The 17,091-nt window shown below is 37.9% G+C and overlaps 1 protein-coding gene across 2 annotated transcripts; it reads right to left on the reverse strand.

Moving 5' to 3' along the window:
• Positions 1-1,600: 1,600 nt before the first annotated feature.
• On the reverse strand, positions 1,601-15,269 carry aspg (asparaginase homolog (S. cerevisiae)). 2 transcript variants are annotated; one of them, XM_077620698.1, is made up of 18 exons: positions 15,108-15,269; positions 14,701-15,020; positions 13,003-13,129; positions 10,402-10,513; positions 9,970-10,095; positions 9,798-9,881; positions 9,205-9,331; positions 9,008-9,120; positions 7,325-7,510; positions 7,133-7,246; positions 6,922-7,041; positions 6,092-6,187; positions 5,784-5,947; positions 4,845-4,931; positions 4,417-4,516; positions 4,272-4,337; positions 4,141-4,185; positions 1,601-2,426 (listed from the first exon to the last, which is right to left on the reverse strand). In XM_077620698.1, exons 2-18 carry the CDS (start codon positions 14,948-14,950, stop codon positions 2,382-2,384), a joined length of 1,962 nt encoding a protein of 653 aa, XP_077476824.1. In that variant the 5' UTR covers positions 14,951-15,020; positions 15,108-15,269; the 3' UTR covers positions 1,601-2,381. The 2 variants fall into 2 exon arrangements, with proteins under 2 accessions (XP_077476824.1, XP_077476825.1); XM_077620699.1 differs by lacking the exon at positions 4,141-4,185 and having other exon boundaries at positions 15,108-15,267.
• Positions 15,270-17,091: the final 1,822 nt, after the last annotated feature.

Consider the following 17,091-nt stretch of genomic DNA (forward strand, 5'->3'; position numbering starts at 1 on the left):
CCATCATCTTGGGCGTCAGTCACGTTTTATGTGTTTCCACAGCAACGAATGTCCCTTGACGGCAACTGTCCATATAAGTTGTCTGTTCACCTCCACAGCAGTGACTCAACAGAGACAAATTGTGTTTATGAGTTGCTTTAATCAGGAGCTTTAATCACAGCAACAATAAACACAGAAAATACGAGCGGAGCTATAAAGCCAATAACCGCTGGCCGTGTGCCAGCAGAGTGAACAGAATGAATCTGGCTTTTCCTTTTGTATTTAAAGAGTCTCCTGTAGTTATTAAATGTCTATTTGTTTTCAAAGCATAAAGAGGCATAAATAGAGGACAGAAAATAACAGACATAGTTTAAAAAATCATCAAAAATGAGCCTTGCGAAGTCCATTGTTGCATCTCAGCAGCAAATGTCTGACTGGTCAAGTGGTCCTAAACATTTCACAATTTCTTCAAAGAACTGTTGAACTGTCGAGAACCACTCAATCAGGGAGACCACAATCATGTTCAAAATCCCGGATTCTCTTCCTGAAAAAGGTCTTTCTACAAAAATAGGTTTTAAAAAAGCAGCAATTCCCTGACTATGACAAGTGGCATTACCTTGTAGAGGATGAGGTGCCTCCATGCATTGCTCTTTCTTACCTTTCTGTCACCACAGCTTACACTGTGTCAACTGAAGTGCCACCGTCTTTATATATGATGATTTGGGGCTTGTTTCAAACAAGTTTCATTCAGGTAGGAATGAGGCCCATGCTGGTCCGACCGGATGAGCTGGGTTTTAAGAAGTAGGCACGACGACCGGGCAGCCGCCCATACAAAATAAGTCACAATCAAGATAAGACAATTTAATCTATTTATTTAGTTGAATCTTTCTTTTTAGGAAGCGTATTAGGTTACTTAACCTTTAGTCAAATGGACACTTTCTGACTCACCCACAAAAAAGTACAATCATGGGATTTTTTTCACTATTTCTTTTTAAAGGTATCAGAGAAACGATAGAAACAATTAAAGAAAACTGTTTTTTGATATGTACAAAGTTTATGGACACTTTCTATAGAAATGCCAATACTAAAGCAAAAGAAGAGCTGGCAATGATTTTGTAGTGCTATTTTTTATTTTTTCAAGATTTTTTTTAAAATAAATGTTTAGGGTTTTTTTATTGGTCGATTAATCCATTAGGAATCAAGGAGTCACCATTTACAAAATTTAATGTTTAAGGTATGAAACCTGTAACTGATAAATTTCAAATGAATTATTATAATGCAGTAGTTTAATTACTTTAATTATTAAAAACAATTGCATTTTTTTTTTCTAAATGATTTTAATTTTTAAATAAACCAACAATCATACAACTAATCATATACATTAAAATATAATCTCTGTCAAAATCAAAATTTATTTGAACAAAGACCATACCATTATATCCAAAACAGTGAATTTCTCTTAGTTGACTGTCTCGACTGAAAATAATACAATAATTTAAAAGTAAATCATTTGTATTTGAGTTATTCCTAAATACAACTTTAAAACATTACATAAAGCAATGTATTTCGCATCATTTAATATGGGATATTTGAGGGTGTTTGTAGCAATTACAAGATTGGCTTTATACAATTGAATTTATTTCTCTTCCTTTTTCAACAAGGATCACAGACGGCATCACAAAAAAATCAGCAGCAAAACATGAAAATTTTAAAATGGCTAAAACATTTTCCCTTTCTCAAACAATTAATTGAATGGCATATGTTCAATGAATTCATTGCTTAAGTATAACAAATAAAGGGGTAAGGTGAACAAGACAAAGGAAGACAAAAACACGCTAAACAAGAATAAAATACATTGCAAAGATCACAGAAACCAGAATGCAACTGAAATTGTTATTTCCGTTTCAGCAAGAGTGCGAGAAAGAGCTATGCCGCTCTTCCAGCTCGACGGTGGGCTGAGAAACAGGCTGGATCAGTCTATAGTCACAGTTTTCTAACACGTGTTCTTCAAGCAGAACACTTGGAAGTATTCAACTAAGGAAAATGCTCCCATCGCAAAAATGTTCTTTATCAAACATAAAATTCAGTATCAAAACATAAAAACCCCTGTACTTGATTACAATGCTGAAGTCACAGTAATCATACTATATCACACTGGCAGTTTTGACTATAACAGCATTTGGTTCATCCACCACAATCTTATCATGTACAGTGTCTACCCTCATATTTCGATTTAAAGCAACATCAAATATTTGTATGCAATTTGTGCTAACATTCCACTGTGATGCACAGTCAAAACTGTGTTACGGATCAAACACACTTGGACGGTAGTCACTGTAATCAATGGTGGCTTCAAAAAAGCTTGTGCTTTAGTGTTGAAGGTGTTAGTGGACGGCTGGACCTCACGCTTCTGCAGGTGCGGCAGTGAAGTCGATCACGCCACCGTTCTGTTGCAAGAAGAAAGAAAAATAAAGATGAAATCAACCAAGCAGGAAATGGGAAGGAGATTTTGTACTGTGTGAAGTATTTGTGAGTCCTTTACATGAAGCACACAAATAATACCGGAAACGCCATTAAAACACAACTCAGCAAACATTCAGATGATCTGGTATACAAGACATGGAAACTGCAATTTAAGTCACTATCTAGAGTAGTACTTTGCACATTCAATTAGAGTGTGGTGGTGTGGAAAATGTGGATCTGGGGAAAACATGTCTCACTTTTTGAAATCCATGATTCAAACATCAACTGCGGCTTTTCTCTATGTAGTTTACATGATTTTGCTGTGCCTGTGTACTACTTATTCTTCCCACAATCCAATACCATGTCAGGTGAATTGAAGACCCTAAAAAATCCCATGCAGTAAGCAGACCATGATGGTAGAAAATGTCCATTGCTTATTAACAAAATGTGGGTCAAAATGTGTACTAAAATGACATTAGTACACCATAAAATTCAACCAATAAATTTTAAAAGCACCCAAGATCATCACATGTACATAACATAAAAGTTGTTCTTCAGGCATGCATAGATTAATTTTCTACAACCTGGATTTTTCATGTCACAATCACACTCATGCAAATTTAGAGTAATCTATGAACTTATCATTGGCATATTTTCGGAATGTAAAACAAAACTGAATTACCCAGGAACCAGGAAACCAAGGAATTACCATTGAACAACCAGCTGAGATAAAAAATCAAAACATTTTGAACTGCGCTGCAAGGCCATATGTAAAACATGGAATTTCTATGAATATTATCACTAGATATGTGATTTAAAAATCTACTTTATAAATCTGACCTCTATACTGCACTACCTCAGGAATTTTATGGCCGATAGCATTCAAAGGATAGAATGATGTCTATTTATTACAGCAAGCTTGATTTGCTGCTTCAGTTTTTAAGTTTTTTTAATTCACTGTTGTAACAAGCTTTTCCAAAAAGAAGTAAATATGTTTTACTTCTTTTTATACACCTATTTGAAAACATAGAAGTAGATTTATTACAGTTTACAGTCTTTTGTAGTGCCTTTTCAAATGTTAGAAATCTAGCCATCCAAGAATGCACAACAAAAAGCAAACTCTTGGTTTAAAATTTGGTACAAAGTGCTAAGACAACAAAATTTGAGTCACAACCAAAAAAATAAACTGCAGTTTGAATTGTGACAAACATAAAACAACCATGCCAAAACCATTCAAGTTAGGATTGGTTATAGAATTTGACAAGGTCATTTTCAATTTTCAATACATATATGGGATTTTCATTGAATTAGTTTTTTTTCCTTTTTTTATACATGCTTTTTCATGCGATTTTATTTGTTTGTGTCAACTGTACAGACATTTTGAATATAGTTTTTACATGGAACAAATCTTCTTTCTAGATTTTTTTAAACAAACAAGTCAATCTTTTTCATTCTTGATTTTTCAAATCTCACATGGTGGCTTTGAATGCGAGTGCCATGCCACATTAAGTGTTGTGTTAAGTGTTAACCTGTTTTTCCTCCTCTGATCAAGTGCTTCTGAACACCAGAGGTAAATAGGTAACGATGGTAAATCGGAAAACTCTAATCCAAACCCATACTTGATGGTTCTCATGCCAAATGGATGAGCAACATTCACTCTGCTAATCACACAAGTACACTAGAGTACATTTAATTTACCTCCTCATCACATTCCTCATATTCACTACATTCGGAAAATTCTGTCTGAAATCAAGCAGACAGGTGTAATTTGATGAGACAATTATTGGAGAGTAACCAGGAGATTTTACAATTTTTAAAACAGGGCTAACCTTCATTTTTTTGCTTAGAGTCTGCAGTATAAAGTTCATCACTTCTGGTTTCCCGACAGTGGTGGCCTGTACAAAAAAACAAACAAACAAACATACATTTTAAGAGATTTATTTGAGCGAAATATATAATACTCATTTCACCCACCAAGTCAATTGCTGTCTGCCCATCATAGCCTGGTTTATTCAGATCAGCTCCAGCAAGGCTCCATATTTCCAGGCCTTCCAGGTCACCACTGACTACCAGGCTAAAAGATCAACACCAGAACAAGTGTCATTGCGGACATAACCAATATTGTTTTCAAAACGTGGCAAAAATTTGAGGTGTTAAATGAGTGTTGCCTTGCTCTGCAATGTTTTGGGTTTATTTTATAGAAGAAATCAACAATAATTTTAGCATAAAGTAGGAGTTGGAGAAAATATGACATGTCTCCAGAGTCCCAATGCCACCCTGTCAGGGAGCATTCCTCAGGTTTACGTCAGTACCGTAAAACAGGTTGGGTTTGTGTTAAATATGTAATATGCGTTGTTGTGTGTGTGTATGTGTGTGTTTGAGTATGAAAGCTACACAGAAACCTGCACAGTTCTGTTCCTGCTTCCTCCAATTTATCTCGGGAGAAGTGGGCTCCCGTTTTCCTCAGGAGCTTGACAACATCTTTGTGCCTATGTGAAAGAACGTGACAATCCGTGTTATCATCAGGAAGGCACTAATAAGTGAAGCAGTTAATAAAGAGTTCTTTTTAAGGTCTATATACTGTAGTCAGAACAACAGGTTAATGGTGACATGTAAGAACAGCTTTGTCGCCCGCATCTTCCCTAACCGCCCACACAGGAATCACCAGAACGGCAACTGCACTGTACAGATAATCAACAACACCTACAAAGAGATTTCATCATTGGACTGTGCCGGCCAATTGTCTGTTCATCAGTTCAAACTATGCAGATCTGCAGCCATTATGTTCTTAATGAACTTTGAAACCGACATCAGGCTGCGGGACTGGTTCTGAGGCTGTGCTTTCAAGTTCACACCTGCCTCTTTAAATGGCCTTGACATTTTAATTTGGGTAAAATACTATTTAGACTGAGTGTAGACAAAAGGGCTGTCAGATATAGTAGCAGAAAGAGAAGACATGGAATGTAGAAAAGGAAGTGAAGCCATGCAGCAGAGCCTCTCTTGATAATCAGAGGTAACATGTTGCTGCATGACGTGACGACCGTTAAAATAGGACAACAGTCATTTGGCACACACACCTCCGATACATAGGTTTTCTCCCTGAGGCCAGTATAAATGAAAGAAAAGGAGTAAAACTAATACACTTGATAAATATTTGGGGCAATGTCGGCAAATGACAAGGATATTAATAAACAGTCTGGACAGGCCATATAAGACAATTAACCTAAATTACTTGAATCATGTATTAACCTTTGCTACTCCCTTTGCTTCTCAGCTCCCACTCAGAATCTTTGATTGACAACAATAGGAACCATTCAGATGAAAGCATGTCCTTTGGATACCTGAAGCGCACGGCATTGCACAGAGGTGTGTCTCCATAGCGATCTTTTGCATAAACCGTGGCGCCAACCGTCAGCAGGTATTGCACCATATTAAGGTTTCCCTCGCAGGCAGCGATGTGCAGAGGGGTCCGTCCATCATAGTCGCTCAGACACAAATTACTCCCCTGAACCATGGCAAGAAAAAGGACATGGGCAAGTTCACGCAGTGCTTTAAGTTTATTGCCCGGCAATCAATTAACTGTAGAATGTACAACGGGCAGCGGTGCTCAACAATGTGAACGTGTGTTGCACATTATGTTATGACTTGCCATGTCTTTTAGGGTTTGTAGAGTCTCGATGTCACCAATCTTCGTGGCTGCACATGCCAGCGAGGGTGTCAGAGCATCACGTATGGCCTCCAGTTCCTATGGACACCATAAATTTGGATATTAAACTCCCTTATGGGGCTTTGTTATTAAATATTTATTTAAAACACTGCTTCCTTCGTAAAATGACTGTTGGTAAATGACGACAATGTATTCCAAAAGACATCCCCAATTTATTTTTGTGTTAGTACAATAAAAGCAAATGAGTATTCAAGTTCTAGTTACTGAATTAACGGTTTCCTAGTGTTTTTCAAAATTTCTAATGTTGTATATTGTTATGTCTTTTTAAAATTCAGTATTGCAAACCCTTTAAGTTTTCAGTCCAATTTGCTTGGACTGAAAAAAAAAATCCCTCTGTGTATTTTAACAGAAGCACTTACGTTGAAGCATAACATACTTTAAACATTTTTAACATTTCTGAAGAACGAGGAGGGTTAGTAATACGTTTTTTTCCTCCATTTTTGATTGTCACTCGAGTTAATTCTTAAGAAATTATAACTAATCAAGGCTGTTGTCAGCTTGCCAGCCAGTCACAAGTTAATTGCTTTCCTTAGAATCCTTCATTTTGAAACATTGTTAACCCCCCAAAAAGTCCTTCCTATAGCAGAGTCCTGCCAATACAAAAGCTTTTTTTTCCTCAATGGACGTGATTGGCTGTTGGAAAACTACTGTATCAGTGCTAAAGTAATTAATTAAAGTAAGTAAAAGCAAGTTATATTATGAATGTATAGAGAACATGAAATGTAGGGATTTTGTACTTGGGCATTTCTCACCTCTTTGCAGCTAATGCTCAAAGACTTGGCGACAACCTGGATGAATCGACTGTCACTTAGAGTAAACTTGGCTCCGGCCAAGTCAGCAGTCATCTCACCTCGCAGGTTCTGGCTCATCATCTACATGCAAGCACATTAGCACATTTACATTTCCTCTTTGGTTGTTATTTTACTGTTAGTAATGCTGTTGCCTGTTGATGTAGCCACCAACCTTTTTCTTGGCTTCTATTCCTAGATCTCTCTTTGCCAACACATAGGACAGCTTAGAAAGGGCTGCCTCTGGAGTCATGTCACCTCCAGATACCAAGCCAGCATCTGTTAATACCTAAATTGTGAAATAGTTTTAATTGAGGACCAAAATATGACATAATCAATAATTATTTGATGGTTATTAGGGGTCAACCTTGCCAGTAGCGTATGATGTAGACACTGTCCCCCTAAGACATTGCGTGCAGTTGATGATGATTACACCATAGTCAGTGGCTTTCTTAAACTCCTCTAACAGGTCAGGGCGGTTATCCGGGCCGTTTCCACTGCCATACGTTTCTAGAACCACTCCCTCCATGGGTGGCTGCAGGAATGCCCTCACCTAAACAGAGAAATGAGTGCATTAAAAAAATGTCATACACAAATGCAAGGGAAATCTCTTGAATGCAGATTATTCATCTCTAACGCCCAGACACATTCATGGCCCTAAAAGCCCATCTGCTGGAGACCCTGCAAATATTCCAGTCGGTGGGAGGCCATGTGCCACATCATTGGCTATGGCATACGATGAGAAGAGCAGATGATGGCGGTGTCTCCAAGGAGAGAGATTAATCTCAAGGCGAGCGCGAGCGTAAAGTCACTTGCCAAGTGCAAGGCGGTTAGCACAAAATATGAGATGAAGGGGTCAGTAAAAGTGGTTACTTTTTGATGCCATAAGCACTTTGACAAGAAATTCTTGGCGCAGATTAGCAATGAAGCTCTAGTAGTGCCGACACGGCGACGCACACAATAGTCTCGAAACGATGCCTCGTAAAAAAAGCTGAAAGGCTGCGTGAAAGCCTTGATGGTTGCACTGGGCTGGAGGAGCAGATTGAGACAGTAAAGTCGCCCTCCTGGAGGCCTCCGAAACGCAAGCTGCAGCTAAACGCTTCACTATCAATGCCAAGCCTTCCTCTTTACTGGGTGATTGGTCATGGCTCATAACGCCATCCTATATGTCTCTGGGCTGAGCTCTAAAGAAGTTTACACAAACAGGAAGGAAAGTACCAAGTGGGATAATTGCACAATTAAAGTAAAGTTAACGTAATTTTATTGCAGCTATTGCAAATAAGAGTGTCTAGATAGTTTGTCAACTTTGTTCTGTATGAATCATTAATAGTTTATACATGAACCAATGAGGCAGAATGGGATTTGGCCTTGGTGGGTGGAATGTGACATTGGTTCAAGTTTCTTCTCAACACATGACTTGTTCAACTATATTCTCTAGATAAAACTAGTAAAGGATCAACAGTTTTATTCCCTGAGGATAAAACATAACAAGGTATCCTTTTCAATATCTGTCAGTACATCTGCTTTTGTGTCTTGGGGCTAGAGGCAAGACTACAGTACTTTTGTGGTACTTCTGTGTCCACCCATAAAAATGGATGAATTTAGAGATTTTGCAGTGTGAGTTTTGAATAATAAGAATAATGAAGAAAAATAAGCACTAGTACATTCAAATTGCAGATGACTATATCCTGGATTTATACTGGTTCTGTAGCTAATTCATAATGCACAGCGGGTCCCTAAATAAGGGTAACTGTGAGAAAAAAATACTAATTAAGAAAAATAAATGGTATTTCAGTGGAAATTATTCAAATAAACCCTAGACAGGTCGCCTGTCAGTCGTATGGCACACAGACAGACAGATGACTATTCACATTTACAATCATAACGCCACCAGCGTCTGCCTGCACCAAAGTCAGGCAAGGGAACCACTACCATCAGGTGGTGGCAGACCAATTTATATGAGAAAATTAGCAATCTTAGATACAGGTTTTAAAACTGTAGATGAATGTAGCAGTTGGTTACCCATTTTAGGATTTACAGGTACACTTACAGTAGCAGCAGTTATTCCTGGGAAGAGCCTCAGCAGGCCGACATTCCTGTTGAGCTCAGTGGAGACTTGAAACTTTACTGTGGTATTTGCCCTCCACACAGTGTCCCAGTTAACTGCAGGAAATAGTGACAGAAAAGATAAATGTTATCTGATATTTTCTTCATACATGAGACGAGTCCATTGTGCGGCTTGCATACTTGCAATATCAACCTCTGCAGTGGCAAGGGGAGCCAAATTAGGGGATGAAAATGCATTAAAACTCCCAGCATCCACTTTAGTCACACGGTTTCCTCTATAGAGCTTGTTGTAGAAATACAAGCACACCTGAAGAGATGCAAGTGATACATTTTATTCAATACACTACATTGGAATTTGTATGTAAGCACATACCCTTAATGGGATATTAAAAATAGAGAGTATTCGATGAACAAAGGAACAATAATATTTTGTCAACATTATTGGTGGATAAAGAATGGAATTTGTTGCACTTGAACCATGCACTTCAAGATAACAAAGTAAACGATCATCCTGTCTGGTTAATTGTTCTTCAGTATTGCGAAACAAGTCACTAAGAAACATACTCATCAGACAAGCAGTACACTGCATGCCAGCGCAGCCTACACCTAATGAACAATCTTAATAACAATAAAATATTTTATGCCTCCATGACAAATGAGCTCATGGGATGATTTGATTTTCTTATGTATATTTTATCGTTTCATATCAGAACATCATGAAAGTTATACATTAGCAAAAAAAAGAAACAAGTCAGTTGTCCCAAAAGGCTGACCTCTGGGATGACAAACTGACCAGCAATCAACAGTGCCCCCAGCAGGTTGTCTCTCCCATCATTCCTCATCTCATAGATTGGCACCTGAGATGCAAAAATGGGTAAGGAAGGGACCATATTTGTTTTATTTAAAATGTTTACGTGTTCTATGTGGGGGTTTAATTCCTTTTACCTGTGACCCGGTGAGGACGATGGGCTTCCCCAAATGTTCACACATAAAGGACAATGCGGAGGCCGTATAGGCCATTGTGTCTGTGCCGTGAAGGATCACGAAACCATCATAGCGTTCATAGTTTTTCTGTAAAATAAAATACATTATATATAAAATTAGTTAAATACAATTCATAATTAGGCAAAAGTAAAACATGCAAGTGTCTTGTTTAAAAAAAAAACTAAAGTGATAGGGATTTTTTTTTTTTCATTTATTCATTTCCGTACCGCTTATCCGCACAAGTGTCGCGGAAGCGTTGGAGCCTATCCCAGCCAACTATGCACAGCAGCCATGGGACACCCTGAATTGGTTGCCAGCCAATCGGAGGCCACCACGAGACGAACAACCAGTCATGCTCACACTCATACCTAGGGACAATTTAGAGGATATTACCTCAATGTCCTTTCCAATTATTCCCCAGTCATTTGGGGTCATATTAGCAGAGTCCAGCAAAGGACTGTACTCAATAACAGTGTAGATTATCCTCTTCTTGTTTTTGCTTAACCTGAAACAGAAAGTATTTTATTAATGCACACTCATCTTTAATCAACCGCTGTTCAATGAGAACCAAATGATAAATATTAATGTTAGTCACAACAGTTGCAGTTTACTCCAACCATTTAAAACACAGGGATGTATAGAAGTTGATTGTTTTGACTGTGAACTTTGTCACACAAAAGGAATTAAGCACTTGTTACATTGTATTCAATATAGTGGCTTTATGAAGCGGCAGAAACTATTTAATGGAGACCACGCAGCAGGGAATCAAAACTTGAATTAAAGGTTGTAAAAAGTAAGACCCTGTGATGAGGGAAGATCAGGAAATTAGCCCTTTTTCTTAACCACAGGGAAAGCTTCACGCTGTGAGGCTAGTATGGCATAAAGTAGATGATTGGCTATATTATTCAGGGAGTCATTTTGGTTGCAGTGTTGGGGGTGAGGAATGCATATACAGTATGCATATTAATGTAACCTTTAAAAGTGGAATTAAATTCAAGCAGCGGGTGGTCCCTACCTACGACACCATATTCAAGAAAAACATGGCATACTCATTTTCCTTAGACTCCCTTATTAGGAAAGCACAGCCTGCATGGGCCGGCCGATTATATGTTACATGAAGACTGGATGACTGGAACACCAGGTGGACGAAGAGGTAAGTCTTAGTCCACCGAATGAAGTCTTCTAATTAGCCTCAAATGCATACAACCATTTGTCATGACTAGAATTACACTCATGGTATGCTTCATCCATCTTCTATACTACCTACAGTGTAACCTGAGGTGCAGCCCACTAATGGTAGAATAATAATTCATTCATTTTCTTATCCTCACAAGGGTCGCAACACAAGGGTGTTTCCAGGCACTTGCACTAGGATTCCCAGCAACACTCCCATTAGATTTCCATTTGAGCAAACGGTTAGTTCAAACACTGCTATCAATTCACACATAAGTTCATGCTCAACAGCTAGTGGCAAATTTACAGGAAATGTAAATAAAGCGTGCCTGTGAATTCATGTTAATATGGTTTTTATATTAGATAATGTTAGTTAGTCCAAAACTGAGCGCATGTATACAGAACATTTTTTTTATTTTATTTCTACTGTACTTCAATAAAACATGCAATCCCACTGGATTTTACTAAATAACAACTTCACAAAAACGGAATAAAAGAATATATTTTTGTACATAATATACAGTTGATTAAAATTGACGTCATGAAGCAACCTGTGTGTGCTTTGGTTGTAGTGGACTGCATGGAATCGAGGGAAATATATTCAAAATTAGGTTTAAAAATCTACAGTTTAACATGTAAGCATGATTCAACGTAGTCTGTAGTGTAACTGACGGTTGCCAACTTGCCATGCACATTCTATCAGACAAGCATGTCATTTTGTTTGGACATTTACATAGGGTGCAGCCACCCTTCCACTTGCAAGGGCAGTGCAGGCAAACACAAGGCAACAAGATATACAGCACCTGTGGAACTGTGGGTCAGAATGAGGGGTGGGCATCCTGTCAGAGTAACAAAAGTCATGAATAAATCCCATAAAATCAATATTCATCTGGCCCAGGCAAAATAAACATTGCATATCCACGTTTGATCGCAGCTCCACACAGAAAACTTGTGTAAAAATGCTGGCAAGTGGTTTCATGGGCCATGAAAATCTACACAGTTCCTATACTCATCTTCCTGGGGCACTTATATTTTATCAGCGAAAAAGTAAACATGATCACAACCTCAATGTCAAACTGTTTCAATACAAACTGCAAGTGATATCGAGGGTATAATTTGTTATAATACAACTTTAATCTAGGTCAAGAGAATACTAATAGTTTTAGCAAAGACCTTGTTACAAAACACTGATCATAATGGACACTTACAATTTAACAACATTTGATGTTTACTGTAGACGTCTGTAAAAGGAACAAGAAGTGGTTAGTTCGTGAATTTATTTTCAATACCGTGTATCCATTTTTGTCACAAATGTGCTGCTTTGATTTTTATAGAGGTGGGGCTTGTGACTCAAGTTACTCGTGAATTAAATACCACTGCGAGCGACACCGAGTGGACCATGTCTAAAATTATTTTTAGACATATTTTTCCCAAGACCTGAGAACATAAAAACACCACAGTATAAAAGCATTATTTCATAAGTTGGTTATTATTAGGGGTGTAACAATACATCTATTTGGATTGAAACACAAAACATTGATCATTATTGACATTATATGATTTTATTAAAGCAAATGTTTTTTATTCTAATGTTGGAAATGTTTGTGTAAAAAATTTGGCCCCAAAAAAAATCTAAATTTCTTGCGATGAAATGTGTGCATAGTGTACTAATTAATTAAGCAAAGGCCATTGAATACACACAAACAAATTGTGGTCTTGTTTTAGGTAAGAATTTGAAGTTATTGACTTTTCTATCATGCATTACATAGTTGATTTACAATAAAAGTTGCAGTTCTTGGATCAGACGGTGGGTACACTTACGGTAGGACTAAGGTGGAGTCGGATCCATAGTATTCATACATGTTGGTCTGCTGTGCATACATTTCATCATGGAGGATGGGCAATTTGCGCAATATCTGCACAAAAGCGTTTTCTTTTGGTGCAAGAACTGTGGGGTAAAAATATAAACAAAACTAATTACAGTATGCCATTTCTGAGTAGATGTCTGGGTATTTTCTGGCATCGGGTGGTGTCATACTGCACTCTAGTGGATCATGTGAATTGAAAACACGTTTAACGTGATGTTGAAATGAGTGACAGCTGATAGGCACATGAGAATAGTTAGCCCTTTGGATGTCACAAACCACATGGGCTTAAAACTATTACAGCAAAACCACATGATAATTCATATGGACTTCAATGGACGATAGTATATCTTCATTCAATCTACAATACCTGGATCAAATAAGATAAATGATAACTACAAAGCCTCCAGTGAAAGAGTAAACACTGACAAACAACATTCATAATTGAAACACTGTCTCATAGCTCTCTCAACTTAAAACCATATGACTTTAAAAGACATAAATCAAATTTGATCAGTTTTACTTGTAGTTTGATATGAAGTACTCAGTTGGAATTGGATTGCATTTTTCATACTGAAATTCTCTTACATTTCCTGAGATAATATAAAGTCCTAACAAACAAAAAAGTCCTAACAAAATTCACTTTAGTCAAGCTGACAACTGACTCAACCAAATGTAAACTGTTGTCTTACACAGTTGCCCTTGAGAAAAATAAAACTTTCTTTGCCAGAGGACCAGTGTAATATTTGCGAAGATATTAATCATCTATATTGTCAACATTAAATTATTCATTGAAACATGGCTGTGTTTGTCAACTCTTATATCAGTTTATAGTTTATTGTCTTTATAAACAACTCCTATTTATTCGTATTATACCATCTACTCCTCCAAGTTGTTCGTCATTGAAGTAAATAGATGCAAATTAACAAATAGTCAGCCACCATTAATTACATCCTGTGTGAGCAATGAAGGGAAAAAGTGATGGGTGGAATATGTCAATGAATATAGTACACCTGTGATATAATTGAATCCTAAGCGGTTTTAACAGCAAATATGTGATACCAAATAATGAATGGCTATTTTGTGTTATTTAAAACTTTGTATCTTGTGATTTCCACACAGCAACAAAATAAAGAAGAAACTGTAAAGTTCATTCCTTCATTCATTTTCTGAACCACTTTATCCACACTAGGGTCTGGGGATGCCGGGGGTGCCGGAGCCTATCCCAGCTGACTACCTTGAATGAAACCAGAGTCCCTTGAGAAAGCCCACACAGGGTTGAACATGCAAACTCAACACAGGTGGACCGATCCGGATTTGAACCCAGAACCCCAGAACTGTGAGGCCGACCTATGTAATTATCGTCTTATTATGACTGTGACAGTGTTCTGTTATTATGCATGTTTATTTCTATCTTTATTTAGTATATATTTGATTGTAGTTTTAGTTTCTATTTCAAAATGCCAAGAATAAAATATGAAATAAGTGATTTATTTAGTGTATTCAGCAAAAGTCCTTGAATCACTCACTTGACTGTGGGACAGGACACATGACAAAACCGGGCAGCTAAAAGAAGGCTACTAGATGTGCTAACAGCTTGACCTTGACACGCAAACATGGTGTTAATATCTAGTTGTTTGTGACCCATAGCTACCATTGTCCAGAAGAGTCATCCCAATGGTGCCTCCAGTGTTGATGACCAAGACGCTCGCTTCGTTCCCACTCGGTGAGGTGGCCAACTCGGCAGCATCGAGTGACCCACAGCTCGTTAGCTGTCTCCTTCGGCATGGATGGACCTGGGAATTTCGAGGTGAGACCACCTCGTTGGATTCGATCCCGTCCAGTTTATGGTGGGACAGAGCCCGGGCGAGGGGCGATAAAGTGTTCGGGGGGGTATTCGCCATGACAAATGACACCAATGTTGTTGATACTGGATTTGAAACCCACGGTGCTTTTCGAACGTCAAAGGGGACCCTGAAGAAGAATCGCAGTCGCGGACGCGAAGGTAAACAAACATGCATTTCATTTATGGCAGACAGTAAAGTGGATTAGAATACTCACTGCTCGTAGTTTATGTTTATAGATCTGCCTTATCTCCGCCAGTGCCTTAGTTTATCTGCAGGAGTTAATTTGTGGTGTATTTGCCCATAAGACGTCACTGCTAGGGGGCGTGGTTTCCTTACGGGCTTTGGTGAGTCACAGGAACGTAGCCGGTGGGAAATGTTTGGCAAGTTATGGACATGAAAGACATTTTTAACATATACTTGTCAGAATCGAAGTGTACATCCACAGATATATGCAAATCAATGATACATATCTGTAATAACAATCCCAACCCTTAAAGACATGAATGGATGGACATGGCGTGACGTCATTTGTCCTAGCTGAAATGATGTGGCACATATCCAAAATACTAGTTGTGGAAAGAGAAAAAAATGTAAAAAAAAAATATCTCAAATGTGTTTTTCACTTGCAAAACTTTACCTCTATCAACACTCATCAAGTCAAGCTGTTCATAAATTAGGCATTCAGGCAACGGTGGGTATAATAAAATGTGAACAGGCCCCTGTATTAATGGGTTTCTTCACATCAACTAAAAATAGATATGGGACAAACTCTCAAACTCCAAGCAGGTAATGTGCATGCAATCTGCAAAATACCTGAGAATACTAACAAAGTGAACCGCTTTTCTGATTTTAGCATTTTATGAACACATTAAGGTTCTCACTTGTCAACAGAACGTATTTACTGGGCTGACTAAATCATTTGTCAGTCAAATTAATATTTTACCATTACAGAGTGGACATGTTAAGTTTGATAACATCCGATTTACCCATAATATTACAAAACAAAGATTGTGTTGTGTCCAAACCTAGTACATCAACTGAGTCTTAACTGTGCTTCATATGAACTATACTCACAATAATCAATTCCTGTAATGCTCACATCAGACGTTACCTTCACTTTAAATGTTGTCAGGTATCGCTGATGAAACCATGTAGCAGTATCATTCATTCATCATCCCTGTTGCAGGGCCTATCCCAGCTGGCTTTGGGCAAAAGGTAGACTACACCCTAGACTAGTCACCAGTCAGCCATAGGGCACACAGAGAGACCAACAACCATTCGGACTCATACTGCCACCGAGCGGGAATTGATCTCACGCTTGCCCACACCGAAGTCAGGCGAGAAAACCACTACAGGTGGCTAGCAGTATAATATGCTACGAAAAATCATTCTGCACGTAATCACTGTTTATCCCTCTTCCAAACTACTAGCTTTCATATAGCTGGATGCATCAGTTCCCTCATCAGTTTCGTAATGAGGCAATTAACTCGTAATGACAGTGGAAAGCAATTTCAGGAACACATGCAAAGTAAAGTGTCAGAGCTTATTATTTGGGAGTTAGTGGTAACTCCTAAAAAGTATTTAAAATAGTTCAGGTTAAAACAATATGCAAAGCAGGTGCTCATTTTACATAGTCGAAGTATTAGATTAATTGTGCAGTGATGAATTTAAGCAATGCACTTCTGCAGTTTAAGAGAAACTGGTCATCCCCAGCTATCTGGTTGTGTAGTGGTTCAGGTAGGGAATTCATTTTACAAAAAAAATGGAAGTGGTATCTTCTTTACCCATAAACGGTGGCATATGATTTTATGTACAATAAGCAGATGTTAAATGAGCAATCCTAAACTTTGTGAGTCTCTCAGTCTTTTTTGACACGGGTCCCAATTTTTGGGAACATCGGTCAGCCGTAAAATTCTACCTTAGTGAGTATTTTATAAAAATAAAGAAGTTAATATACAGTTCTTTGTGGCCTATTCATCTAAATATAGGTTGGAGATAATTTGCAAATCATTGTGCTCTGTTTAATGTTCAAAACAGCATCCCAACTTCAATGAAATTTTGTGTATTAAACAATATCATTGTTCAATGATGTTAGTTATTTTATACGTAATGTGGTCTTCAAAATGAAGATAAACGGCATAAACAAGAGAATAGAGTTGAATAATAGGGCCGATTGCTCTTTTTAAAACACTTATAGT

Source organism: Stigmatopora argus, chromosome 15 (assembly GCF_051989625.1).
Source record: "Stigmatopora argus isolate UIUO_Sarg chromosome 15, RoL_Sarg_1.0, whole genome shotgun sequence".
Lineage (NCBI taxonomy): Eukaryota > Metazoa > Chordata > Actinopteri > Syngnathiformes > Syngnathidae > Stigmatopora > Stigmatopora argus.